Source organism: Melanerpes formicivorus, unplaced genomic scaffold, assembly GCF_026170545.1.
Source record: "Melanerpes formicivorus ecotype bairdi unplaced genomic scaffold, bMelFor1.0.p_v2 SCAF_160, whole genome shotgun sequence".
In the NCBI taxonomy this organism is placed as follows: Eukaryota; Metazoa; Chordata; class Aves; order Piciformes; family Picidae; genus Melanerpes; species Melanerpes formicivorus.
The window spans coordinates 364,907-391,978 of NW_027142512.1; the positions used below are offsets into that span (position 1 = coordinate 364,907).

General features: G+C 48.8%; 4 protein-coding genes across 4 annotated transcripts in view; 2 read left to right on the forward strand and 2 right to left on the reverse strand.

Annotated features, from left to right (window-relative positions):
- Nucleotides 1-27,072, reverse strand: part of LOC137457128 (zinc finger protein 850-like) — a 386,697-nt gene that overhangs the window by 248,020 nt on the left and 111,605 nt on the right.
- Nucleotides 1,226-3,058, forward strand: LOC137457132 (zinc finger protein 135-like). The gene has a single exon (XM_068168931.1). The coding sequence runs from the start codon at nt 1,227-1,229 to the stop codon at nt 2,439-2,441; it is 1,215 nt and encodes a 404-aa protein (XP_068025032.1). The 5' UTR covers nt 1,226; the 3' UTR covers nt 2,442-3,058.
- LOC137457147 (olfactory receptor 14A16-like) lies at nt 10,470-11,340 on the forward strand (the record flags this gene model as incomplete). Its single annotated transcript, XM_068168946.1, has 1 exon — nt 10,470-11,340. A coding segment is annotated over one exon (786 nt), but the record flags the coding sequence as incomplete, so codon positions are not given.
- On the reverse strand, nt 21,506-22,501 carry LOC137457120 (olfactory receptor 14A16-like). The gene has a single exon (XM_068168919.1). It carries the CDS (start codon nt 22,433-22,435, stop codon nt 21,506-21,508), a length of 930 nt encoding a protein of 309 aa, XP_068025020.1. The 5' UTR covers nt 22,436-22,501.

Consider the following 27,072-nt stretch of genomic DNA (forward strand, 5'->3'; position numbering starts at 1 on the left):
AGCTGCAGACATCAGAGCCCTTGGCAGGCAGTGTGAAGAAGCTTTAGGCAAGGCCTGGAAGAGGCTGTGTAGAGGCAGCTGTGTTGTGCTGCTGGCCTGCAGCTGTGTGCTGGGGACTGTGTGCTGGGCAAGGAGCTGAGTCTGCACTTGTTGAGGTCTCCCATCTTGATCAGCCCTGGCTGTGTGCTGTGGCTGTGCTGCTGGGCTTGGGAGCTGCCCCCAGCAAGGCTGAGCTGTGCTGCCTGGTGCTGGGCAGTGCTGAGCCATCCCTTGCAAGTCAGTCCTTTCTGAGCCCTTTGCTTCTCTGTGGCAGGAGTTGTGTCCCTCTCTCTCCATCATCCCTGCCCCTGTGTGCTGGGGAAGAGCAGAGTTTGCAGAACTGCCCCTTGGAGCAGCCCAGCAGGTAAGAAATCCAGAGTGGGGCAACAGCAGGACCCCAGCCCCCAGAGTCCCAGGGCACCTTCCTGCCTCTTCCACCTCCTCTTGCCCACCACATTACATCCCTCCAGGGGCTCTGAGACTCATCAGGTGTTGGTGTTTGGGAACTCCCCAGGCTTGTTGGGGATCATTTGTATGGCAGGAGGTGATGTTTGGGGTTGGGACATGGAGGGTGGTGGGAGAAGGTTGATGGTGGTTTGGTCTTTCATTGTTCAGTCCCTCTGCAGAGCCTTTCTATCCTCTAACTGACCAACATCTGCTCCTAACTTGGTGTCATCTGCAAACTTGCTCATGACTGACTCGAACCCCTCATCCAGATCATCAATGAAAATGTGAAGAGGTGGTTTGGTCTTCCTTGTTCAGTGCTGCTGCCTCCATTGTCTGAACCAGTGGAGATCAAAGGACAGGGCCTGGACCAGGAACCACCCTGCCAATGCCACCAGGCTCGAGGAGAGTGGGACAAGACCACTTGTAAATCCCAGGGTACCTCAGGGCACTGATCACAGGAACCTGGGGTCTCAGCACAGGTATTAGAGGTCTGTGCCCACACTGTGGCAGAAACTGAAGGTTTGAGGTCCCCTCTATACTCTCTCCTCCAGCTGGGTGTTGGGAGTCAGGGACTGTCATGACCTAGGCAGGATCTGAGGGTTTGAGATCCTGGGCTCAGGTGCTTCCATCTTCCCTATTGCGGAGCTGTGACCCCTTCCTGCCACAGTATGGCCTCACAGAAGGACCCAGACAAGAGCTGGGAGGAGAAGCAGCACCCAGAGATCAAGTTGGAGAAGCCAATGTGCAGTCCCAAGGGAGAGGAGGATGAGGAGGAAAAAGAGGACAAGATGGAGGATGATGCTGAGAATGACAACTGTGAAGAGGATGATGATGATGATGATGAAGGCGACCAGGATGAGGGGGAGGAATGTATGGAGGAGGATGAAGCCAGAGCAGGTCCCTCAGTGTCACCCAAAGAGCTGAATGAGTGCCCTGAGTGTGGGCAGAGCTTCCCAGATAGCTCAGAGCTAGTGAAGCACCACTGCCCGCAGCCTGGCTCCCGGCCCTTCGTTTGTGGTGACTGTGGCAAGAGGTTCCGCTGCAACTCTGAGCTCACCCAGCACCGCCGCACCCACACTGGTGAGAAACCTTTCACCTGTGCTGACTGCGGCCAGAGGTTCACCCAGCGCAGCAATCTCACCCGGCACTGCCTCACCCACACTGGAGAGAAGCCCTTCTCTTGTGACAGCTGTGGTAAGCGCTTCAGGCGGATCTCTCACCTTAGGCGACACCACCTCACCCACAGCAGTGAGAAGGCCTTCAGCTGCAGCGACTGCGGCAAGAGTTTCAAACAGAGCTCCACTCTCACCATCCATCGCCGCATCCACACCGGAGAGCATCTTTTTCCCTGTGCTGAGTGCGGCAAGAGCTTTACCACGAGTACTGAATTCATCCAGCATCAACTCATCCACAGTGGTGAGAAACCTTACAGCTGTGCCCACTGCGGCAAGAGCTTCACTCAGCGTGCAAACCTAACCAAGCACCGCAGTGTGCACAGCACTGAGAAGCCCTTCACCTGCAGGGACTGCAGCAAGAGCTTCAGACATATCTCTCTCCTCCACAAGCACCGCACTGTGCACAGCACTGAGAAGGCCTTCACCTGCAGGGACTGTGGCAAGAGCTTCAAACGCAGTGACAGTCTCACCATCCACTGCCGTATCCACAGCGGGGAGAGGCTTTTCACCTGTGCTGAGTGCGGCAAGAGCTTCACCGCCGGCTCTATACTCATCCAGCACCAACGCACCCACAGCAGTGAGAAACCATACAATTGTGTCACCTGCGGCAAGAGCTTCACTAATAGCGGCACCCTCAACAAACACCGTCTTGTGCACACTGGTGAGAAACCTTTCACCTGTGCTGAGTGTGGCAAGAGCTTCACCCAGAAAGGAAATCTCAGCAAGCACCGCCGCACACACACGGGAGATCAGCCCGCAAGGAAGGGGAGGCATAAATAGATGCACCTAGGGTCTGTTGGGATAATCATGGTCCTTCTGAGGGGGCCTTTCCACCACCAAAATCACCTCTTTTTTCCTCTGCAATTCTCAGAGGCTGGGGGTCCAGCAGGAACAAACACCTCCTGCCCTTCTGAGCACCAATTAGTGCTGATGGGAACAATTACAGTGCTGAGTCGGCATAGCCAGAGCTGCCATTGGAGCTGGGCTGAGCGTCACAAGGTTTTTTCTGGTTCATGCCCAAGGGTAAAAATCCCTCTGCCCATTGCCCAGTTGTATCGCCACAAGGCCAAAGTTACCCAAATCCTCTCTGTTTGCTTTTATTTCAGACATTCCTGCCCACAATGCCCAAATGCTGAGGGCATTCGCTCCCTAGGAATGGGGCTGGAGCTGTGTGCCCAGTTCACGGAGGTCAAAGTGAGATTCTCAGAAGAGTCTGGAGAGTGTCTTGCTGGGAGTGTTCTCAGGGACATCTCAGTGTTTTTTTCATTGTGTCAAGGGATGTTAGGTGTTTTGGGGGGCCTGGAGGGTTCTAGGATTGATTTTCAGAATCTTTGGAGGGTGCAGAGGGGATCTCAGGGAGGTGTTTGGAAGCTCTTGGAGAGCTTCTGCCAGCTTTCCACTACAGAACTCTGCTGCTTTCCAGCAGGCCTAGGGCTTCCAAAAGTCTTCTCCCTAGCTCAGCACTGTTCCTGATGGATTCCTGCTGACCTGGGGCTTCCCTCAGCCTTTCCATCCACACAGAAGTGGGAAGAGATTTCTCTGAGTGTTGAGTTTTCAGGATATTTAAGAGTGTAAAGAGTGAAATCACTGCAAGAAAGGATGCTGTGCCTCAGCACAGTGCCCAGAAATGCTCCCCCATGATGTTTGTCTTACACTTGGATCTGAGCTTAGCTCTGCAGCTCTAAGCAGTGTGCCTGGCAGAACCGTGAGCTGTTGCTACGCAAGCTGGAGCTGGCTGAGCTGCTGCACAAATCCACAAGTCCTGTGCTCAAGATGCTGCCTTGGGAGCTGAAAGTGCCTGTGCAAATGTCATGGTCTTCAGCTGGAGAGACCTCTCCCCACAAATAACTGCCACAGGCACCGTCTGGAGCTATCCAACATGCAGAGAACCCCAGAAGGGCACTTGGACAGGGAACTGGGAAGCAGCTAAGGAAGTGCAACTGCAGGTGGGCCTGGGAAACTCTCAGACTGTGAGAGCAACTTGGGGGTGTGGAGCTGCCCCACTGCGGGAAGCCTTTAGGGCTGGTGAGCCAGCGCTGGATGCCAGGTGGTGCTGATCCCTTGCTTTAGAATTCCCTGCTTCTCCTCCTTTCCTATCCTGCAGCTGCTGTTCTGCAAACCAGGGCAACTTCTGGGCCTTATGTAGAGCCTCTGATTCTTTGCTGACCAACTCCAAGGTGCAAAGTTGTTTTCCTGTGTGAGCCAAGAACAACATCCTGCATGAGCCAGAGGTGCTGGCACCTTTGATTGGAGCATGCTTTAGTTTGTACACAGGGCTGGGTTCTATTGGTGCTATGAATCCCTTGCTTTAGAATTCCCTGCTTCTTCTCACTTTTCCCTTGGTACTCAGAAACAAAGATAAGTGTAAAGTGTGTTTGACAACGGCTCCTTGGTTCCATCTTGGTTTTATTTGGGGGGATCCTTGAAGGAACATTCTAATAAAACCACACTGTTGGTTGACCTTTCTCACATTCTTTGCATCCATAGAAGCAAGCAAGTTAAAATTAACTATATAGCAAAAGCAATCAATGAAATCAACAATCCAATTCTGATAAGAGATTGTGTCTACCCTGGTAACAACACATCCCATCAAAGTCTTCACACCCATGTCCATGGACAAGGATCAAGGAATTTATAGCTTCCCTCTTCTGTCCCACAGCATCTGACAGACTGATGGTCAGTAGCTAAATCACTGAATGCTGCCAGCATGAGATTGCTTTGTTTTGCCAACCAGCAACTCACTTGGTTGGACTACAATATGATAATTGAAGACATTTATGATAGCATCTGAGGGTCCTTTTATACCTGCACAAAAATGGGTGATGTAACACATCAAAGATACAAAGCCCAGAGCTGCACCAATTAGCTCATTCTAACACAACTGCCATAAAATATGGGTAAAGAGAACAAGCCTTGCAGCTACACTACAATAACAAGCATGCATTGCTTCCCACTTATCTTACCAGGTCAGGGCACAAACAGGACAGTTGCCTCTTTCAGACAGTCACCAGAAAGGTTTCATCCCACAGTTTTGAACTTACAAGCACAACTGTTTCAGTTTAGGAAGAATGTTGACTTGCTGGAGTGTGTCCAGAGAAGGGCAACAAAGTTGGTGAGGGGCTTGGAACACAAGCCCTATGAGGAGAGGCTGAGGGAGCTGGGATTGCTTAGCCTGAAGAAGGGGAGGCCCAGGGGAGACCTTCTTGCTGTCTACAACTACCTTAAGGCAGGTTGTAGCCAGGTGGGGGTTGGTCTCTTCTCCCAGGCAACCAGTACCAGAACAGGAGGACACAGTCTCAGGCTGTGCCAGGGGAGGTTTAGGCTGGAGGTTAGGAAGAAGTTTTACACAGAGAGAGTGATTGCCCATTGGAATGGGCTGCCAAGGAGGTGGTGGAGTCACCATCACTGGAGGTGTTCAGGAGACTTGACAGAGTGCTTGGTGCCATGGTTTAGTTGGTTGGGTGGTGTTGGATGATAGGTTGGACGCGATGATCTTCAAGCTCTCTTCTAACCTGGTCTATTCTATTCTATTCTATTCTATTCTATTCTATTCTATTCTATTCTATTCTATTCTATTCTATTCTATTCTATTCTATTTTGTTCTTTGTTTCCTGCCTGATCTCTCAAAGGAGAACCTAGATTTTGCCAGTTTCAATTCTTACATTTCCCTTTTCTTATTAATAAAGAAGATTAACCATACCAGTTCTGCCCTGAACACACTGTGCACAGGGATTTAGATACAGACCTACAAACACAGCAAACCCAATCTTCAGCATTGTCTTTTACAACCTGCTTCAAGGGCATGAATGTCACACCTTTGTCTTTTCCTAAGATGGCCAAACATCATAGAAGTGTTTAGTGTCAGCAAGGTCCTCCCTTGACCCAAGAGGGTAGGGCTGGCCAGGCTCTATCTCCACAGATAAGGAAAATACCTGTGGGCAGACAGCAAGAGTGAGAAGGCCTCTTCGCTGGGTGGGAGAGGACATCCTGGATATTCATAGTTCTGCTCAGTGTAAAATTAAACACAACACAATAATCCATTTTCACTCTGCCTACCACACTGATGCTCTGTTTTGCTAAGGAAAGGTATTGAGTCCTATTGTTCCTAGTCCTGGGTTTTTTTCCTTTCCTTTCAAATTTCTCCCAAGTAAAGCCTCCAACATCTTTATATCCTCAATAAATTTTATTAAACCACCCTTAAAACCACATATAAAGTGAAAATTTGAGAACATCACATGCTTTAACTTTCCTTTCTTGTGACATAATGCCTGAGCTGCCCCTTTTCTGTTTTTTTATAACCTAAAATGAAAATGTCATTTGTGCTATGATCCATTTTGACCTTCACCCAGTAGTAGTGACATGGAATTGTGCTTATTCCTTAGGGAACATAGCTTAACACAATCACTAAAGATTAGCCATTGGGATTTTGGAGCAGAGGATATGGAGGATCAGAAGCCCACTACACACCACCTGAGAAGGAGATCTTAGCAGCTTTTGTGTGTTTAAGGCACTGTAATGTCTTAAACCATGGAGTAGAGACCTCCAGAGGCTGGATAGGTCCAGGAGGTGGACAGGAAAGTGCAATCTTTTGTTGTTTCATTCCCATAAGCCCTGCATCTCTATACAAATGGACATTTCTGTTTGGTTGTCTCTTTTCCTCCCTCTCTGCTCCTGGGATGCCCTGGAATGGTAACAGAGCTTTAATGAGGTTTGGTGCAGGGGAGTGAGGCCAGGTTTGGCCATGGCAATGCTGCCAATTGGAGCCTGGAGTGGCCTGGTCTGGCTCAGCCTGGAGCTGGCAAGCAGAATTTGGAGCTGCATCACTCAGGTATGGGGCAGGGCCAAAGAGGCATGGTGCAGGAGGGGGCATTTGCAGCCTGGGTGTTTGGCTCTGTTTGGAGGAAGGCTGTGGGAAGCTTTGGCCTGAGGAAGCCTTTGGAGAACTTCTGCTGAGGTAGACTATGGATTTTGTGGCTTTTCTATGCTCTGTACTGTAGGATGGAGTTATGAAGAGTACTTTCCATTCTCTCCAATCCTGTGTGGAAGGCTTTCTTGAACTACTTCAGAGAAGGGTCACAGAGCAGCTGCCTCATTCCTTAAACCCAAGACAGCAGCCTAGGAAGGAGCTGGAGCTGCTTCAGAAGTAATGGGGACAGAAGCAGCTCTCCTCTCAGCACCCAGCTTGCCTGTGCTGCACTGGATGCTCAGAGGGAACTTTCCCTCTCCACATCATGAGCCCAGCACTACAGGCAGTGAGTGAGCAGCACTGATTAGGCAGTGAGCTGGACTGGGGAAACCAAAGCACCCAGGGATTCTGGGAGAGATTCTGCACTGGCCAGAGGGCAGGTTTCAGAGCGTGGCCTGAGGAAGTGGTTGGTGCCTAAGAGGCAGCACCATACAAGGAGTTATCTGAGGATGAAAGGCCTCATGTTCTGGTTACTGCTGGATCCTGTTGTTGGTAGGAAACCATTGGGAGTGGGAGCTGCTGAATGGAGTTCTACACATGAAGTTGTTGAGGCCACTGAAGGAGAAGGTGAATTGAGTCAATATGCAGCAGTGAAAGCATCCAACTGGCTCTAGAGATTGCTGAGAGAGAGAAAACCGTCTGGGACTTCATCTTTACACAGATCCTTGGATGGTGGCAGTGGGAGAAGATCAATTGGCAAGGCAGGGAGAAGTCCATCTGGGCTGCTTCATTGTGGTAGGACCTTGCTGCTCGGGTAGGAAACATGGCTCTGAAGATAAGCCATGGGGAGGCCCTCGTGCCTGGGAGCTGTGCTCTTGAAGAACACCAAAGCAATGAGCAGGTAGAGAAGGCTGCCAGAATTCATGTAGTCCAAGTGGACCTGGACTAGGAGTTGTAAAGGTGAACTGTTTGTAGCTCAATGGGCACATGAAACATCAGGACATGTAGGCAGAGATGCTGTGCATAGGTGGGCTCATGAGCAAGGGGTGGAGCTGACCATGGAAGGCATCACAGGTCACACATGACTATGGTGAGGTCTGGCAGATTGACTTTATTGCACCAGTGCCATGAACATGCCAGGGCAAGTGCCACATCCTCACCATGGTAGAGGCAAGAGACCAAAGCCTTCACAAAGTGCAGCTTGGAAGGTTCAGGTTGGAGATGAGGCCACAGAAATGTCCCTCAAAGGGCAGAGCTGCTATGCATGAGGCCATCCAGAGGTGTCAGGAAATGGCAGGGAGAGCTGAGACAGCTCAGGGAAGGGATGGAAATGTCAGGGGGAGAGCTGGCTGGGGAAGCAAGATTGGTGTCAGCAGCCTGAAGGGAAAGAGGAGCAGGCATGGGATAGTGTAGGAGAGGCTGCAGTAGGGATGGCCAAGGGCTCTGGCAAGGCTGAGAGGCCCAAAAGGACCAAGGCCTTTGTGCCCTTGGCTCTGGCAGTTGCCTCTGCCATCAAGGCCTGTGGGGGAAAACTTTGAGTTGAAGCTTTGAGGTTCTTCTAGTCCAAGGGCAGTGGTCAGGGCTCAGCCTTTCTGCTTCCCAGACCAAAGGCAAGTTTTTCTCCCCTGTACTTTGCTTTTGTCTCCCTGCAATCCTGGCCTCTAACAAGCTGCTCTAACGAGTCCCTGGGGAGCCTTTGCCAGTAACAAGCCTCAGTGAGGCCAATCAGTGCTTCAAGGTACTTTGGAGTTTGCTTCTGACTTGGACTTCTTGAGAGGCTTCTTGGCAGTACCTTGGCAGAGTCTCCTGGCAGTGCCTCAGGATGATGTAATCAGTCCCAAATACTCCATGGGGCTCATTAAATACTGCTGAACCACTAATTATTGCCAAGGTTTCTGCAGCTAATTGGAGAGGTTATTATTGCACAAAGCATCTGATAAAAAGTACTTTTAAAGGTACATTTCATCACTTTTCAGCAGCAAACCACAGCAAAACCTGACAAAGTCCTACCCTGGTCACTGCTCATCCTCACTCCCCACTGCCCCCAGCAGAGCCCTGAGCCACAGGTGAGGGACAGGATCTGCCTTGCCAGGGGCTGGGAGTCAGGGCTTGGCCCTTTGGATCAATGAAACCCCTCCAGGTTTCCTCAGCAGCAGAGCCACCTTCAGCTGCTTGTCCTGACCTGTCAGCACTGCCTCAGTTCTCTGCTCTCACCACAGCCTGGAGATGCTTCGGTGCCTCCAGTGATGCTTCCCTTGCATCCTCTGTCTCCTTCTGCTCTGACCAGACCCTGGGGACCCTTTCCCAGTATGCTTCACTGGGACCCATTAAGAGTAGAAGAAACTTCAGAGTTTGTATCTGACTTTGACTTCTGGAGAGGTTTCATCAGCTTCTCAGTCTCTGAGGTTCATGGACTCAGCACCAAAGCCACCAGAGGGCTCCTATAAATGCCTTGGGCTGGTCCTGAGCTGCTGAGCCATGCCAGGCTCCTGGGTTGGAGGTTGCTGCTGGCAAGCAGGCAGCGCTGCAGGAGACAGCTCTGGCCAGGAGCAGCTCCTCTGCACAGCACAGCAGGGCTGAGGACACTGCCAGAGGGTTTCAGGGAGATGAAGAAGGCAGAAACAGCTTCGAGGTGGCCAGGACTGGGAGGATGCTGAGAGCTCACTGGAGGAGAAGTCACTGCAGTCGCAGACATGGTGAATCAGTGGGTGCAGGACACTGCAGCTGTAGCTCCTGGAGGCATCTCCATCTCAGCAGTGGACACTCAGCTGAAGACTCCTGGAGAGTGCACACAGAAGGAGGACCAAAGATCTTCAGTTCCATCATGTCAGCAGCAGTGAGCAGAGTGGGTAAGAAGGCTATACCCCCAGCCTTTCTGCCTTTCTTTCTTCCCTTCACTGTCTCTGCAGCACTGCAGGCCTGCTCCCTGTTTCTCCACCTCTCCATGGGTGTGGTGGTTTTAGGCAATGCCTTTAAAATTTAGTTACAGATTTTGAGCAGAAAAGTAGAAACAAAATAAATAGATCACTCTTGGGTGTGAAAAGGAAAAGAAAAGATTATTCTAAACAAATTGACTGGATAAATATCTGGAATCAGAGGAGCTGTACCATAACAATTCTCTCTCTTCTCTTCTGATCTCAGCTGTTTTGCTTTGCTCAGGAGAGATCACCTGCTTTGGCTGGCCTTGGCTAAGTCTAACCCACTGCTTTTTTCTCTCTCCACTCGTCCTTTCTCTCTTGAAACAGGGGGGATAAGGGATAGGGACAGTGGAACAGCTTCCCTGGTCTCTGACCAGGGGGATTTGTGTCATTTACTAATTGTATGTACCTGTCTAATGTTGTCACTCCTGTATGTTTTGTACCTGGGCATTGCATTCCATTGTAGAGTGTAGCTCTTGCTTGTCAATACAGCTTCATTTGCTTCTAACTGAGCTGCTCTGGCAAAGCTAATGCTGGGAGAAATTTCAACCCACTACAATAGGACTCTTGTTCTCTGGGATTGGGCTGTTGGTCACTTTCTGTTCTGACACCAGAGGAATCTTATTGGCAATTCTGGGTTCCTGCTGCATCTGAAGCTGTGATGAAATCTGCCATGGGTTGGCAGTGATAGGGACCGAGCTGATCCATTCCTCATGCAGCTCCGGGACAGGGGTTACAGTGAGGCTGAGAGAATTGTGCCCTAACTTGTCACTGCTTTTCCCTCCTCAGACAGGTCTCCATGGCCAAAGGCAGCAGATGGCCAACAGCAGCTCCATCACCCACTTCCTCCTCCTGCCATTCCCAGGCACAAGGCAGCTGCAGCTCCTGCACTTCTGCCTCTTCCTGGCCATCTACCTGGCTGCCCTGCTGGGCAATGGCCTCATCATCACCACCATAGCCTGGGACCACCACCTCCACACCCCCATGTACTTCTTCCTCCTCAACCTCGCCCTCCTTGACCTGGGTGCCATCTCCACCACTGTCCCCAAATCCATGTCCAATTCCCTGAGGGACACCAGGGACATCTCCTATGCAGGATGTGCTGCACAAATCTTTTTTATCGTGTTTTTGCTTTCAGCAGAGGTTTTTCTCCTCACCACCATGTCCTATGATCGCTACGTTGCCATCTGCAGACCCCTGCACTATGAGACTCTCCTGGGCAGCAGAGTTTGTCTCTACCTGGCAGCAGCTTCCTGGGGTTGTGGGGCTTTCAATGCTCTGCTGCACACAGCCAATACATTTTTATTGCCCCTCTGCCAGGACAATGCTCTGGAGCAGTTCTTCTGTGAAATCCCCCAGATCCTCAAGCTCTCCTGCTCTACATCCTACCTCAGGGAACATTGGCTTCTTGTGGCCAGTATCTGTTTGTACTGTGTCTGTTTTGTGTTCATTGTGCTGTCCTATGTTCGGATCTTCAGGGCAGTGCTGAGGATCCCCTCTCAGCAGGGACGCCACAAAGCCTTTGCCACCTGCCTCCCTCACCTGGCTGTGGTCTCCCTCTTTCTCAGCACTGCCTTCTTTGCCCACCTGAAGCCTTCCTCCATCTCCTCCCCATCCCTGGACTTGGTGGTGTCAGTTCTGTACTCAGTGTTGCCTCCAGCAGTGAACCCTCTCATCTACAGCCTGAGGAACCAGGAGCTCAAGGCTGCCCTCAGCCAACTGATACCTGGATGCTTTCAGAAGCAATCAACCCTTTGTCCTCTCCTGTAGAGCAGTTCTGCTGTCACTCAGTGCAGGCCCAGCCTGGCTGCTTGAGTTCTGGCTGCTGCTGCTGCTGCTGCCCTTGTGAGAATGTTGTTCCCTCACAGAAGTCTTTCTTAGGACCATTTCTGGTTCTGTGTTGTCCTGTCTGCTGTGACCCAGAAGCTGCAGACATGAGGAGCTGTGCTCCCTGGGTGTTCAACAATAAAGTACCCTGCTTCTCTGAGTTCCTTCATCCTGAGTTGCTTGTCAGAGTTCCTTGCTCCAAGGCTTCTTTGGAGCTGCAGGGCAGTGCCTATGTGCAGAGGTGGAGGGGCAGAGTCCCAGCACAGTAGCTGTGCCAGCGAGCCCCAGAGCTTGGGCTGTCCTCAGCTGCTCTTTCTTCCCTTCCACCCTCTCCTGCTGAGCCTCTGTGCTGCGGCAAGGCCTGAGTGCTCTGGCAGCTTGGGCACTGTGCTGCTGTGTGGCAGTTCTGGGACTGCAGGAAGGGACAGGCCAGCGCTGATTCTGTGACAGAGCTGTGCTCCAGAGCAGCACTGCCATCAGAACAGGAAGTCTCCTCATGCCTTCATACCCCAACCCCCTCCTATTACAGACTGCACCTTCTCTGTGTCCAAAATGGATACCTTGACCCCCTACCAGTGTAGATTCAGTCCAAACATGGTTCCTTTAACCCCTCCCAGTACAGATGTGGCCTCATCCCAGCCCAAACTGGATCCTACTGTTATCTAGCACTGCTGCTTGGGTCCCATCCCAGCACAGAATGTATCCCCTGGCTCCCTTCCCAGCTCTGAATGCATCCATTCCAATGCAAACTGCACACCCTCATGCCCTCCCAGTACAGTTTGGGCCCTTTCCCAGTCCAAACAGAGTCCCTTTCATTCCTCCAAGTACACATTAGGCCTTGTCTCAATAAAATATGGATCCTGCTATGCCCTCCCAGTGCAGACTGGACTCCTTTCCAGTACAAGCTGCATTCCCTGACCATCTTCTAGGATATTCTGGGCCCTGCTCATCACAGTTTGGGATCCATTTATCCCCTCCCAGTACAGGCCTGCTCACATCTCAGTACAAACTACATCTCCTAAACCCCTCCCAGGTCAGATGTGCTGTTATCTCAGGACAAACTGCACCACTCTGCCATCTCCCATACAGGTTCTTGTGCCAGTACTAGGTGCATCCCTTGGACCCCTTCCCAGCCCCAGCTGCACCCAGCACAGCACAAAGTGGATATCCTGATCCCAGTGCAGTTGTGGCCTGATCCTGGTACTAATGGGATCCCATTGCCATCTCCCAGCACAGTCTCAGTCTCATCGCAGTACAAAGTGCATCTCCTGAAACCCTAATTCCATTCTAGGACAGACCAGGACCCATCCCTGCAAACTGATCCCCTGATGCCCTCACAATTCAGACTGGGTCCCCCTCTAGCTACAAACTGAACCTCTCTGAGCTCTCCCAGTACAGACTGGACTTCCACTTCTTCTCTCCACTTCCACTCCCACTCTCCTGTCACAGCCCCTTCATCCAGTTGTGACATGTGGTATTTAAATCCTCAGTGGAAGTCCCTCTCTACCCTGGCACTCTCTGTCTCTCAGGGCAGTCTCACACTCTCTGGTGCTGGTCAGTGTGAGTGGTGCTTGAGCTGGGCAGGCATGTGGGGAAGAATCAGGAACCAGGAAAACAGTCTGTCTTGGAAAGGGAAATGAAAGATCAGGAGAAATCCATTGTTGCAGGGAAACAGGAACAGTCTTTTGCTGTGGGGCATTGTCAACGATGTAGAAGGGAATCAATACAGACGACCAATATGATCCAGTATTGTTCTTTTATTAAGGGAACCTCTACAGCTTATATAGACTCGGAGAGCATCGTTGGCATAGCTTCATTGGTTCCCCACGAGTGACCACACATCATACTGTTATAGATTATTGGTCAAACTACTAATAACACATGAGGTTGTTGATGCAGGTGCGTGTCCTGTTATTCCCAGATAACTCTCTGTGTTTATAGCTACCAGTGCCCTGCTTTAGTTACATGCTGCAGGCACAGCACTGTTTTGCTCACCTGCTAGCTACTTCTGCACTTATGCTGAGCACGGCCTACCACCATGTCAGGCTCTAAGCTTATACTGCCAGATTGCTCACACTGCTTATTGCTACCATTGGCAAAAATCCCCCTTTTTTTGTTTTTGTGAGCAATCTGGTCATGGGAGTTGTTCCCATCCCATACAGCATAAGTTGATCATCACGTGCATTAAAGGGAATAGCCTTAACAGCATTATCAACTGTAAGGCACAACGGTACAGACGAAGAGCAAATAATGAGAACAAGAAAAACATTAGCAAGGTAGTCAGGTCTGAATACATTGCCTACAAAGACCAAGGCACAAAAGTTCACAAATACAGCAAGCCAATCCTCAGCACTATCCTCTGCAATCTGCTCTAAAGATATGATACATCTTTATTTTTCCAAGATGGTTGAGAGTCACAAACTGTTTAGGCTTAGCAAGACTCTCCTTAATCCATGAAGATGAAGCTGGCCAGGCTCATTCTCCATAGATAAAGAAAACTACTTGCAGGCAAGCAGTGAGAGTGAAAAAGCTCCACTGGTGTGTTAAAGATGGCATTCTGAGTACTCATTATTCTAAAACTGAATGCAACACAATGAGGCCTTTTCACTCCTCCTAATGATACTGATCTCTTAATGTTCACATAACAGTTAAGCAGTCACGACACTCAGTTATAAGTTAGATGCTGTCTGTTGACATCTTGGATTAACGTGACAGTCATTGAGGTCAGTTCTAGGCAGGTTTGCTGACTGCCATTTTCATGACAGTTGTGCTGTATTCGTGCTGTCCTGTGGTGAGAGGGTTGCAGCACTTTGCAAAGTTGATGTTTCTAGGTGCTGATATGAGCTAACTATCTCTTGTTGGTACCATTAAAAGACTTTTTGCTATGGGGTATTCTCTCTTTTCCCCTTTTCTTTTTTTGGGGGGAGGTATTTATTTGTTTGGTTTTGTTTTCAACCTAAAATGAAGATGTATGTTGTGTTACAATGAATTTTGATTTTCCCTCTAAGTGTGTAAAATGATAGCCACCTGGTGAGATAACACATAAGTTCACATGAACATTTTCTCTAATCACACAACAATCAAGCAACCATAATATTCAGTCCTAATTCACACGGTGCTGTGGTACATATGTCTGATTGATGCTTTCGATCCCAGATTATCATAACAGTTACTGTGAGCAATGTTCGACTGCATGGGAAATGCTGTTTCCTCATAGTCTTGATTCTTCTGTCGTTGTTTATTGCAATGATTGCATTTGACAGAAAATAAGGCTCCGAGGTGACTTTATTGTGGCCATCCAGTATCTGAAGAGAGCCTACAAGAATGCTGGGGAGGGACTTCCTAGGGTGTCAGGAAGTGATAGGACTAGGAAGAATGGAATGAAGCTGGGGTTGAGGAGATTCAGGCTGGATGTGAGGAGGAAGTTCTTCACCATGAGAGTGGTGAAGCCCTGGAATGGGTTGTCCAGAGAGGTGGTTGAGGCTCCCTGCCTGGAGGTGTTTAAGCCCAGGCTGGATGAGGCTCTGGCCAGCCTGATCTAGTGTGAGGTGTCCCTGCCCGTGGCAGTGGGGTTGGAACTAGATGATCCTTGTGGTCCCTTCCAACCCTGACTGACACTATGATTCCATACATTTTTTTAATTAATTTTGATTTTTTTGTTTGTTTTTAATGTAATCTATTTTAAAATCTTAATTTTTTTGTTGTTTCATTTTTTATCCATTTTATAAAAAATCTATTAGTAATAAATTTGTTTCATTTTGTTTTGATTTTATTGTTCTTTTTATGCAAGTTTAATTTTATTTTTTTCCATTCTTTTTACTTTTTTATAATTATTTTTTATTTTAATTTTAATTGGTTTTTATTTTGATTTTTTTCTAAATTATTTTTTTCCTAATTTCTTTAATTTGTTTTTTCTCTTTTTGATATTTTATTTGATTTTTTCTAATATATGTTTTTTTAATTATAATTTGAGTTGGTCTATTTTTTATTTTATTTTGAATGTATTAATTTTTGTTATGTATATTTAATATTTTTATTTTTAATCTATTTTTTATTTTAGTTTGTTTTATTTTTAAGTAATTTTTAAAATTATTTTTATAGCATTTAAATTTTTTAATATATATTTTTATCTATGCTTTTTAATTTTTTGGTTAATACTTTGTTGTTAATTTAAATCTAATTTTTATATTTTTCTAACTTTTTTTTAAATTATTATTATTTATTTAGTTTTTTGTCATTTTTCAATTCAATTTTTTAAACTTTTTAATTTTGTTATTTTATTTTTTATTTCAATATTTTATTCTAATTAATTTTTCAATTTTTAATTTTCATTCTATACTTTTAAATTTTTTTTGTTAATATTTTGTTGTTAATTTAAATCTATTTTTTATATTTTTTCTAACCAATTTTTTGGGGGTTTTATTTTATTTTTTATTTTATTATTATTATTATTTATTTATTTTGTGTTTTGTAATTTTTCAATTCAAATTTTTAAAACTTTTTTATTTTGTTATTTTTTTTAATTTTTTTATTCTAATTAATTTTTCAATTTTTAATTTTAATTTATTTTTAATCTAGTCTTTGCAGTCTGATCAGGATTCGCTTCTGTTGCTACTGATGTAGCAGCAGCAGACTTTTTTGTACAAATAAAACAGTAATAAGAGAGCCATGATTCATGTAGAAGGAGGGATAGCGGGCAATTGAAATTGTGATGAGGATGCTGACAGAGCAGCAGATGATGTGCAGGGAGAGAGGAGGGGGGCCGGAGGGTGCAGAGCCTTCCGAATCTCCCTTTTTCATCTCAGTTAGAAACAAATGCCGCAGCAGCTGAATCGAGAGTAGGCTGCTCTGCTTGTATAGATTGCAGTGTATGTGACGGTGTGCCACACGGTGCTATCGTGAAAAGTAGTGAAAAGCTTCTTTTTAAGTATTTAAGTACCTCATCCCACAGCTGGGCTGCAATTTTGTCCCATGCTTCGGAAGTGAAAGCTTCAGTTGCTGTGGGGATAAAATCATGATCCCGGGCCCAGGCTAATAGCCCTTTTGAAATCCCAGAATTGTAAGCAGTACCTCTCATGGAGAGGATAGTTTGGAGGGCGTTTAGCACAGCCTCTTCTATTTCGCGGAGTGCTTCCCCTGTGCCCTCCCTGGCCGATCACCGGACCCTGGTGAGATTCGCTTCCTTTTCTGAGCGCGTGCTGCTTATTTTGTCAGCACCGGGGCAGTGCTGGTTTGACCGGCTTTCCATACCACATGGAGCGTGCCTCTTACGCTGAGTCGAGCAGCATCGTAGTCCGATGATCCCATCAAGAGTTTGGGCGCCAGATGTCAGCGACAGAGAATGGAGTCAACACAGGTGACCAATATGATCGAGTATTGTTCCTTTATTGTTCCAGTATTGTTACATGCTGCAGGCACAGCAGTATTTTGCTACACTGCTAGCTGGCTCTGCACTTATGCTGAGCATGGCCTACCACCATGTCAACCTCCAGGCCTACACTGCCAGATTGCTCACACTGCTCATCACTGGCATTGCCACAGTAAGTCAATGATCTCCACCTCTAAAATCAGTGACCCTAAAGCCAGAGCCTTGGAGCTCTCCTGGATCACAGCAGCTGTGTCCAGCATCTCTCCCACTCAGACATCTCTCAGGCACAACCTGCACCAAGGGCCAGCACCAAGTCAGACTTCTCCAGGCTCAGTTCTTGCCTAACAGTGCCAAAGCTTTGTGAGTGTTTGCCCTGAGCTCCAGCAGAAGGAAACTGAAATACAGGGCACCCTCTGCCAGCCTCCTCTCCACCACTCTGTCTTTGGACAGACACCTTTGCTATCACCAGGGACAAGGTATCTATCCTGCACTGAACCCATCCAGCTCTGTCCCTCTGTCTGTGTGTTTTGTGCTTCTCTCCAGGCACAGCCATAGAAATAGATTTGAATTCAGGATCCTTTGCAGTCAGTCAGGGTCAGCCTTGTCCTTATCCACTCTGTCATTCAGAGGATCTTGGATCAGAATACATTCTGCTGAATCACCTTGTAAGCCTCAGGTGGGCAGTGACAGCAATGGTGAGGTTGGGGAGGATGAGGAGCAAAGTTGTCCATTCAATGTCAGACCTGAAGGACAGATGTTCCTGCAAGTGCAGATGTCCTGCTGAGACAGCCTGGGTCAGTGTCACTTGGGGAATTATCATCTCTGCTCTGAACTGAAATGGAGTAAAATATTTTATCTTTGACATACAAAATTGAGCTTTGTGAGGTGCACTTTGAAATCCTGAAGAGGATTGCAGAGACACAAACATCTCCTTAGGGCACTTGGGACTCATTGCAGGAACCTCAGGTACTGAGAGGAGACTGAAGAAACTTCTCCAGAAGTCAGAAGGAAAACACAAAGTGCCTTGAAGCACTGATTGGCCCCACTGAGGGGCATTACCAACAAAGCCTCCCAAGGGCTCCTTAGAGCAGCTCAGTGGAGGCCATGATTGCAGCAGACAAAGGCAAAGTGCAGGAGAGAAAACTCTGGGTTTGGTTTATGGAGCAGAAAGGCCAAACCCTGACCACAGTGCCTGGGCAGGCAGATCCTGTCCCTCATTTATGGGTCAAGGCTCCTCAGGTGCTGTGGGGTGTGGGATTTGTGATGCTGAGTGAAGGACAAGGGGATGACAGTCCCCAGCCTTCCTGGGGCTGTTTAAGGAGGCTCTGAGGACCCCCTGGTGCCTTAGGAAGTCTCCTCACAGCACTTGGTGGTGGATGATTGCCATAGCCAAGAAGGCAAAGCCTTGGGTTCTCCTGATGACTTCCAGCCTTGCCAATGCCCATTGCCATCCCCACCACAGGTTGTCCTACACTGTCCCCCACCTGGGTTTGGTTTCTGCAGCAGAAAGGCCAAACCCTGACCTCAGAGCCTGGCAGTCAATTGCAGAGTCTCAAGCTAAAATTTCACTTCCCTGGCCTTGGTGGCAGAGGCAACTGCCATAGACAGAAGGAGAAAGACCTCAGTGCTGTTGAGCTTTCAGCCTTGCAGGTGGTGCTACACTGCCCCATGCCTGCAGCTCTTTCCCTTCATGGTCTTGACACCCAACTTGCTTTCCTTGCAGCTATCACCATGACATTTCTGTACCCCCCTGTGGCAATGCCAGCGATGAGCAGTGTGAGCAATCTGACAGTGTAGGCCTAGAGCCTGACATGGTGATATGCCATGCTCAGCACAAGTGCAGAAGTGGCTAGCAGTGTAGCAAACCAGTGCTGTGCCTGCAGCATGTAACTAGATATATGTATACCAGATATGAACACTGTGGCTCAGTTGGTAGCATGTAAGACCATTAATGGGAAGGTCTTGAGTTCAAGCCTGCAGTGGGCAGTAGTGTCCTCCCTACTCTAGTCATGAGGTCTGTGGTGACAGGTTGGACTTTGATGATCTTTGAGGTCTCTTCCAACCTTAGTGATACTGAATACTGAATACTAAAGCAGGACACTGGTAACTATAAACACAGAGAGAATAACAGGAAATAACAGGACACACAGCTGCATCAACAACCTCACGTGTCATTAGTAGTTTGACCAATAATCTATAACAGTATGATGTGTGGTCACTCGTGGGGATCCAATGAAGCGATGCCAACAATGCTTCCTGAGTCTATATAAGCTGTAGAAGTTCCCTTAATAAATGAACAATACTAGATCATACTGCTCATCTGTATTGACTCCATTCTATGTCACTGTGACCGTTTGAGGCTGTGCCTTTAAGAGAGGGACAGTGCTGGGACACTCTGGCTGAATGTTTTGGAATAATAAGGAAAACAATCAGATATTCTAAACAAATTTCATTGGCAGATTGGTAGAGTGCAACTTTAAGTTTTGAGTTCAGTTGGAATCTTTCTCAGTTTCTCTCTGTCCTGCTTTTCCAGCCTGTCTGCTTCTGAGCAGCTGGAGTTCTGACCTTGGATAAAGATAAGCACTAATCCTACTAATAGGCCTACTAAAATTCTTCTCTCTTAATAACTGCCTTTTTCTCTCTTTCTAACCCTTTTTGGGAAAAAAGGGAGGGAGGGGGAGAGAGTGGGGCACAGGGGGGGAACCCTTCTCTGTCCGGAGGAGGGAATTTCATTCCTGTATTCTTTTTTTTTTCCTTGCTGTATATTTCTGCACATATATTGTAAATACTGTATATATTGTGTATATTTAACCTGCCTTTCCACATTGCTTGTAAAATATAGCATTCCTTCCGCTTCTCTGGCTGAGTTAGCTGTGTTTTTTTTCCTCTTTGTGGAGGAGAGAAAGCTAGGCCTTCTCTCTCAACCCACTACAGTCACTGACAGCTTGGAAGGTTCAGAGTGGAGATGAGGCCAAAGAAATGTCCCTCCAAGGGCAAAGCTGCTATGCATAAGGCCATCCAGAGGTGTCAGAAAATGGCAGGGAGAGCTGAGACAGCTCAGGGAAGGGATGGAAATGGCAGGGGGAGAGCTGGGTGGGTGCAACCATTTTAGGCTGTGCCTTTAAGAAAGGGACAGTGCTGGAACACTCTGTCTGAATATTTTGAAAACATTCAGATATTCTAAATTAATTTCATTGGTAGATTGGTAGAATGCAACTTTAAGTTTCAGTTCTGCTTGAGTCTCTCCATCAGTTCCAGTCTGTTCTGTCTCTTCAGCCTGTCTGCTTCTGAGCAACAGTGGCAGGACCTGTTAACCTTGAGATAAGAAAACTAATCCTTGCATGCGCTTTTGAGCCTAACATGAATTTCCTCCTTAATAATTACCTTTTCTCTCTCTCTAACCCTCTTGGGAAAAAAGGGAGGTAGGGGGAGAGAGGGGATACAGGGGGGGAACCCTTCTCTGTCCAGAGGAGGGAGTTTTGTTCTGTATTACTTTCTTTGCTGTGTATTTCTGTATATATTGTAAATACTGTATAGTGTGTATATATAACCTGCATTTCATCCTGCTTGTAAATACAGATGTAATTCATCTTGCTTCTCCGACTGAGTCAGCTGTGGTTTCTGTCTTTGTGGGGGAGGGAGAACTGAACCTTCTCTCACCACCACAGGGTTAAAAAGATCAAATTTGTAATGGGATAAGGGCCAGAATGTACTGCAATGGGGCCAGGGGATCCCAGCTGTGCTAGATCAGCGTCTGTACTGGAAGGGAACCAAGGGATTAAGTTTAGAATAAGCCTTGCCCAGTTTATACTGGGAGGAGATAAGGGCATCCAGTTTATAGTGGGACAAGGCCTAAGGTGTACTTGGAGGGGTAAAAGGGAGCTGGTTTAGACTGGGACAGGGCCCACACTGTACTGGGAGGGCATTAGGTGTCCAAACTGTACTGGAATGGATGCAATCAGTCCTGGGGGAAGCCAGGGAATGCCTTTTGTACTGGGATGGGACCCACACTGTAGTGGGAGAGGGCAAGACAATCCAGTTTATTCTGGAAGGAGGCCACAGCTATGCTGGGAAGAGTTCAGGGTATGTAGTTTTTACTGGGAAGGGGCACAGTCTGTACTGGGAAGGTGGTCATGCTACTGACTTTGCAGTTGGAGAGATTCATTTGATACTGGAACCTATGCAGGGCTTCCAGTTTATTCTGGGATGAGTCTCAGACTGTACTGGGATGGGATCAGGAAAATTAGTTTATACTGGGACAAGGACAAGTTTGTATGTGGAAGGCTTAAAGGGACCCAGGTGAGGTGAGGCTCAGTTTCTAGAGGGATGGGATCAGGGTATCCAGTTTGTACTGTGATGTGGCCATTCTGGACTGGGAGGGTCAGAGTATGAAATTTATGCTGGGACAGGTGGAGCTGATATGGGAAAGAATCAGGATCAGTTTGTACTGGAGTGAGGAGCAAGTTTGACAAGAAGGTGTTCAGGAGATCAAATTGGCAAAGGAAGGTGCCAGGAGGGGACCAGGGGTCCAGGGAGTGCTGATGCTCCCTGGCAGTGAGGCTGTGCTGGGATTCTCTTCTCTGCCAACTCTGCATGCAGGAATTGTCCCTAAAGCTCTGGGAAAGGTCCTTTATTTTGTTTAACCAAAGAAGGAGCTGAGGTCCTGTTACATGAATTCTCAAAGGGAAAAGCAAAGCAGACAGTGAATTAGAAAGGTGATGACAAAGAGGAAAAATCCACCCCTACCACCAAAAGATATAGAAGCCAGGCTGGGCCTGCACTGAGTGACATCAGAACTGCTCTGCAGGAGAAGACAAAGAGTTTATTACTTCTGAGAGCATCCAGGGATCAGTTTTCTCAGGACATCCTTGATCTCCTGGTTCCTCAGGCTGTAGATGAGAGGGTTCACTGCTGGAGGTACCACTGAGTACAGAACTGACACCACCAGGTCCAGGAATGGAGAGGAGATGGAGGGAGGCTTCAGGTAAGCAAAGATACCAGTGCTGACAAACAGGGAGACCACAGCCAGGTGAGGGAGGCAGGTGGCAAAGGCTTTGTGGCGTCCCTGCTGAGAGGGGATCCTCAGCACTGCCCTGAAGATCTGCACATAGGACAACACAATGAACACAAAACAGACAAACACAAAACAGGCACTGGCCACAAGAAGCCAAAGTTCCCTGAGGTAGGATGTGGAGCAGGAGAGTTTGAGGATCTCGGGCACTTCACAGAAGAACTGCTCCACAGCATTGCCCTGGCAGAGGGGCAGGGAAAATGTATTGGCTGTGTGCAGCAGAGCATAGAGAGCCCCACAGGTCCAGGCAGCTGCTGCCAGGTGGAGACAAACTCTGCTGCCTAGGAGGGTCTCATAGTGCAAGGGTCTGCAGATGGCAACATAGCGATCGTAGGACATGATGGTGAGGAGAGAAAACTCTGCTGACATGAAAAAGAGAAAGAAAAATAGCTGAGCAGCACACCTTGAATAGGAGATGTCTCTGATGTTCCTCAGGGAATTTGCCATGGATTTGGGAACAGTGGTGGAGATGGCACCCAGGTCAGTGAGAGCGAGGTTAAGGAGGAAGAAGTACATGGGGGTGTGGAGGTGGTGGTCCCAGGCTATGGTGGTGATGATGAGGCCATTGCCCAGCAGGGCAGCCAGGTAGATGGCCAGGAAGAGGCAGAAGTGCAGGAGCTGCAGCTGCCTTGTGCCTGGGAATGGCAGGAGGAGGAAGTGGGTGATGGAGCTGCTGTTGGCCATCTGCTGCCTCTGGCCATGGAGACCTGTGCAAGGAGGGAAAGGCAGTGACAAGTTAGGGCACACTTCTCTCAGCCTCATTGTAACCCCTGTCCCTGAGCTGCATGAGGAATGGATCAGCTCAGTCCCATCACTACCAACCCATGGCAGAGTCCATCACAGCTTCAAATGCAGCAGGGACTCAGAATTGCCCTGCAGATTCCTCTGGTGTCAGAACAGAAAATGACCAACAGCCCAAACCCAGCAAAAGAATGTCCCATGGAGAGGTGATGAAACAGGCAGCAGCTCTGCAGTGCTGCAGAGACAGTGAAGGGAAGAGAGGAAGGCAGAGGGGATGGGGATGAAGCCTTCTCCTTCCCCAGCTCTGCTCACTGCTGCTCACAGGATGGAACTGAAGGGCTTTGCTCCTCCTTCTGTGTGCACACTCCAGGAGCCTTCAGCTGAGCATCAGCTGCTGAGATGGAGATGCCTCCAGGAGCTACAGCTGCAGTGTCCTGCACCCACAGCCTCACTCTGTCAGTGACTGCAGTGACTTCTCCTCCAGTGAGCTCTCAGCATCCTCCCAGTCCTGGCCACCTCGAAGCTGTTTCTGCCTTCCTCATCTCCCTGAGATCCTCTGGCAGTGCCCTCAGCCCTGCTGTGCTGTGCAGAGGAGCAGCTCCTGGCCAGAGCTTTCTCCTGCTGCGCTGCCTGCTTACCAGCAGCACCTTCCAGCCCAGAAGCCTGGCCCAATAGGGCAGCAAAGGTCCAGCCTAAGGTGTTTTAATGACTCCTCTGGCTGCTTTTGGTGCCCTGTAAACCTCAGGGACTGAGAGGAAGCTGATGAAACCTCTCCAGAAGTCAAAGCCAGATTCAAACTCTGAACTTTCTTCTACTCTTAATGGGTCCCAGTGAAGCATACTGGGAAAGGGTCCCCAGGGTCTGGTTAGAGCAGGAGAGAGTGGATGCAAGGGAAGCATCACTGGAAGCACTGAAGCATCTCCAGGCTCTGGTGTGAGCAGAGAACTGAGTCAGTGCTGACAGGTCAGGACAAGCAGCTCAAGGTGGCTCTGCTGCTGAATAATCCTGGAGGGGTTTCATTGATCCAAAGGACCAAGCCCTGACCCCCAGCCCCTGGCAAGCCACATCCTGTCCCTCACCTGTGGCTCTGGGCTATGCTGGGGACAGTGGCCAGTGAGGGTGAGCAGTGAGCAAGGTAGTACCTTATCAGGATTTTCTGTAGATTGCTTGCAAAGAGACAACTCCTGCTGAAAAGGAATGAAATGTACCTTTAAAAGTACTTTTTATCAGATGCTTTGTGCAATAAAAACCTCTCCAATTATCTGCAGAAACCTTGGCAATAATTAGAGGTTCAGCAGTATTTAATGAGCCCCATGGAGTATTTGGGGCTGATTACATCATCCTTAGGTACTGCCAGGAGACTCAGCCAAGGTACTGCCAAGAAGCCTCTCAAGAAGTCCAAGTCAGAAGCAAACTCCAAAGTACCTTGAAGCACTGATTGGCCTCACTGAGGCTTGTTACTGACAAAGGCTCCCCAGGGACACCTTAGAGCAGCTTGTTAGAGGCCAGGATTGCAGGGAGACAAAGGCAAAGTGCAGGGGAGAAAAACTTGCCTTTGGTCTAGGAAACAGAAAGGCCAAGCCCTGACCACTGTTCTTGCAACAGAAGAAGCTCAAAGCCTCAAAGCCAAGTTTCTCCTCACAGGCCTTGGTGGCAGAGGCAACTGGCAGAGCCAAGGGGGCAAAGGCCTTGGTCCTGTTGGGCCTCAGCCTTGCCAGAACCCTTGGCCATCCCTACTGCAGCCTCTCCTACACTGTCCCATGCCTGCTGCTCTTTCCCTTCAGGCTGCTGACACCATTCTTGCTTCCCCATCCAGCTCTCCCCCTGCCATTTCCATCTATTCCCTGAGCTGTCTCAGCTCTTCCTGCCATTTCCTGACACCTCTGGAAGGCCTCATGCATAGCAGCTCTGCCCTTGGAGGGACATTTCTTTGCCTTCATCTCCACTCTGAACCTTCCAAGCTGCACTTTGTAGAGGTTTTGGTCTCTTTCCACTCTCCAGAAGAGCTCCATCCTCTCTGAAACCACCCTTCAGCCATGTGCACACTGCTATGGCAGTGCCCTGAGCCTCCATTCAGCAGGCTGAAGCAGCCCAGGTCCCTCAGCCTCTCCACAGAGATGTCAGTCCCCATCCTGGAAAATCTCCTCTGCAGCCTCCCCAGTTCCTGGCTTCCCCTTTGGACTTCTGAACTCTGCACCCAGATACCAGGAATCCAGATGTGGCCACAGCAGTGTTGAGTCTGGGGGAGGACAATTCCTGTGTCTGGGTGGCCACTTTTCTCCTGCCACAACCCATCTGCAGTTGGCCTTCCCTGTGTGCAGGGTTTGTTCCATCCCAGGGCATTTGGAATCGGGAAAAGAACCTCAGGAAAGTCTTGCTCAGTATTGCTCTATGAAATGCAGACAAGCTTTAGGCCTGGTCATTGAAATGGGAGCTTAGGAGAATACAGAAGCTCAGGGCCTGCTCTTGAAGGTGACATTTGCCCCAGCTCTTCCCAGAGAGGTCCTTGCTGTCCACTGTTCTGCTCCCTCAAGCAGACCAGCACTCACACATGCCCTGCACTCTAACAGGCATGCAAACAAAGGGGAACAAGCTCAGGGTTATTGCTCCAACCAACTTCTTCACACTGAAGCCCAAGGCAGGAATCCACAACCATAGCCAGGCCCAGAGCTCTGCGAAGCCCCAGGTGGTGTCTTCCTTTTGCACTTCATGCAGAGTCTGCTTTGTTCCCATATCTCACTGACCATGGAATAGGCTGGACTGGAAGGGATATCCAAAGGTTATCTTATCCAACCTTCCCAGGGACATCCTCAACTAGATCAGGTTACCTTTAGAATAAAACCTTTATTAGAATAAACCAAACCAGGTTGGAAGAGACCTTCAAGATCATCGTGTCCAACCCATCAACCAATCCATCCCACCCAAACAGCTAACCCATGGCACCAAGCACCCCAGCAAGTCTCCTTCTGAACACCTTCAATGACGGCGACTCCACCACCTCCCCGGGCAGCCAATTCCAATGGGCAATCACTCTTTCTGTATAGAACTTCTTCCTAACATCCAACCTGAACCTCCCCTGGCACAGCCTGAGACTGTGTCCTCTTGTTCTGGTACTGGGTGCCTGGGAGAAGAGACCATCATCTGCCTGTCTACAACCTCCCTACCCAGAGCTCTGTCAAGCCTTACCTTGAATATATCCAGGATGGGACCCCAACCCCCTCCCTGGGCAACCTGTTCCAGTGTTCCATTACCCTCATGGTGCAGAACTTGTGCTGGCTCTTACTTTCTGCACAATCCTGCTTTGTTCCCATCTTTCACCCATGTCTATGGATGTCCTTCCTCTCTGATCCATGGAAACACAACAGCTTGTGTTCAGTGCTGTGCCCACTCCTCCTTCTGAGGCAAAGACCATGCCTGGAGCCATTCCCTCCTGAGCAGCTATTTCTGCAACCTGTTTCACTCCTTCCTGGGAAGCTGATCCTGCACCTGCAGTCCTATTCCAGAGGACTGGGAGAGCAGAGATCTTCACCATGGCCTTTTCTGCTTCACTTTCTCCTGAGCAAGGCAGAAACCATCAGGCCAAGCTGTGCCAAGCAGAGGCCCTTTCCTTTGCAGCATTGTTTCATTTGTGCCATTTCACATCTCCTTGGACCCAACTTGGAGCCTCTCACTGATCAGCCACAGTTGTAGTTGGGAGCACTGCCCCAGGGGCACAGATTCCTGACCAGCTGAGGGGTAATCTTTTCCTGCCTTTACTGCCACATCTCCAATACTTTCCCTTTCCTCCTGGTGCTGCCCACCCTGTGTGTTTGTTCCTTATTATGGGATGGTGACAGCCTGGATGGATGCACAGCCTGAGTGTTTTTCCCACAGAGGTGCCTTGACTTCAGGCAGTCAATGTTTGCCAATCAGTTAGGTTGCATCTCTGGACACATTTGGAATGTCTCTTCTTTGGATCAGGAGCCTCTTCCATCCCCATCCTCTGCTTCTAATTCTGGATTATCCTTAAGAGAAGTGTTCATCCACAAGCTCAACAGGATCCACCAGTGTGCACCTGCAGCCCAGAGAGCCAATTGTATCCTGTGCTGCAGCAAGAGAAAGGTGGCCAGCAGGGCCAGGGAGGTGATTATCCCACTCTGCTCCACCCTGGTCAGACCCCACCTGGAGCTCTGTGTCCAGTTCTGCAGCATCTATTACAAGAAGGATCTGTAGGGGCTGGAAGGCATCCAGAGAAGGGCCATGGGGATGAGCAGAGGGCTGGAGCTGCTCTGCTATGAGGACAGACTGAGAGAATTGGGGCTGTTCAGTCTGGAGAAGAGAAGGCTCCAAGGAGTCCTTCTTGTGGCCTTCCAATATCTGAAGGAGGTTACAAGAAAGCTGGGGAGGGACTTCTTAGGTGTTGGGTAGGGATAGGACTGGGGGGAATGGAGCAAAACTAGAAGTGGGGAGATTCAGATTGGATGGTAAGAAGTTCTTCCCCATGAGGGTGGAGGGACACTGGAATAGGTTGCCCAGGGAGCTGGTGGAGTCTCATCCCTGGAGGGTTTTAAGGCCAGTCTGGATGTGACTCTGAGCAACCT

Bases quoted from the DNA above. Each gene is read 5' to 3' on its own strand.
- LOC137457132 (XM_068168931.1), top strand. From the start codon at position 1,227: ATGTGCAGTCCCAAGGGAGAGGAGGATGAGGAGGAAAAAGAGGACAAG.
- LOC137457120 (XM_068168919.1), bottom strand. From the start codon at position 22,435: ATGGCCAACAGCAGCTCCATCACCCACTTCCTCCTCCTGCCATTCCCA.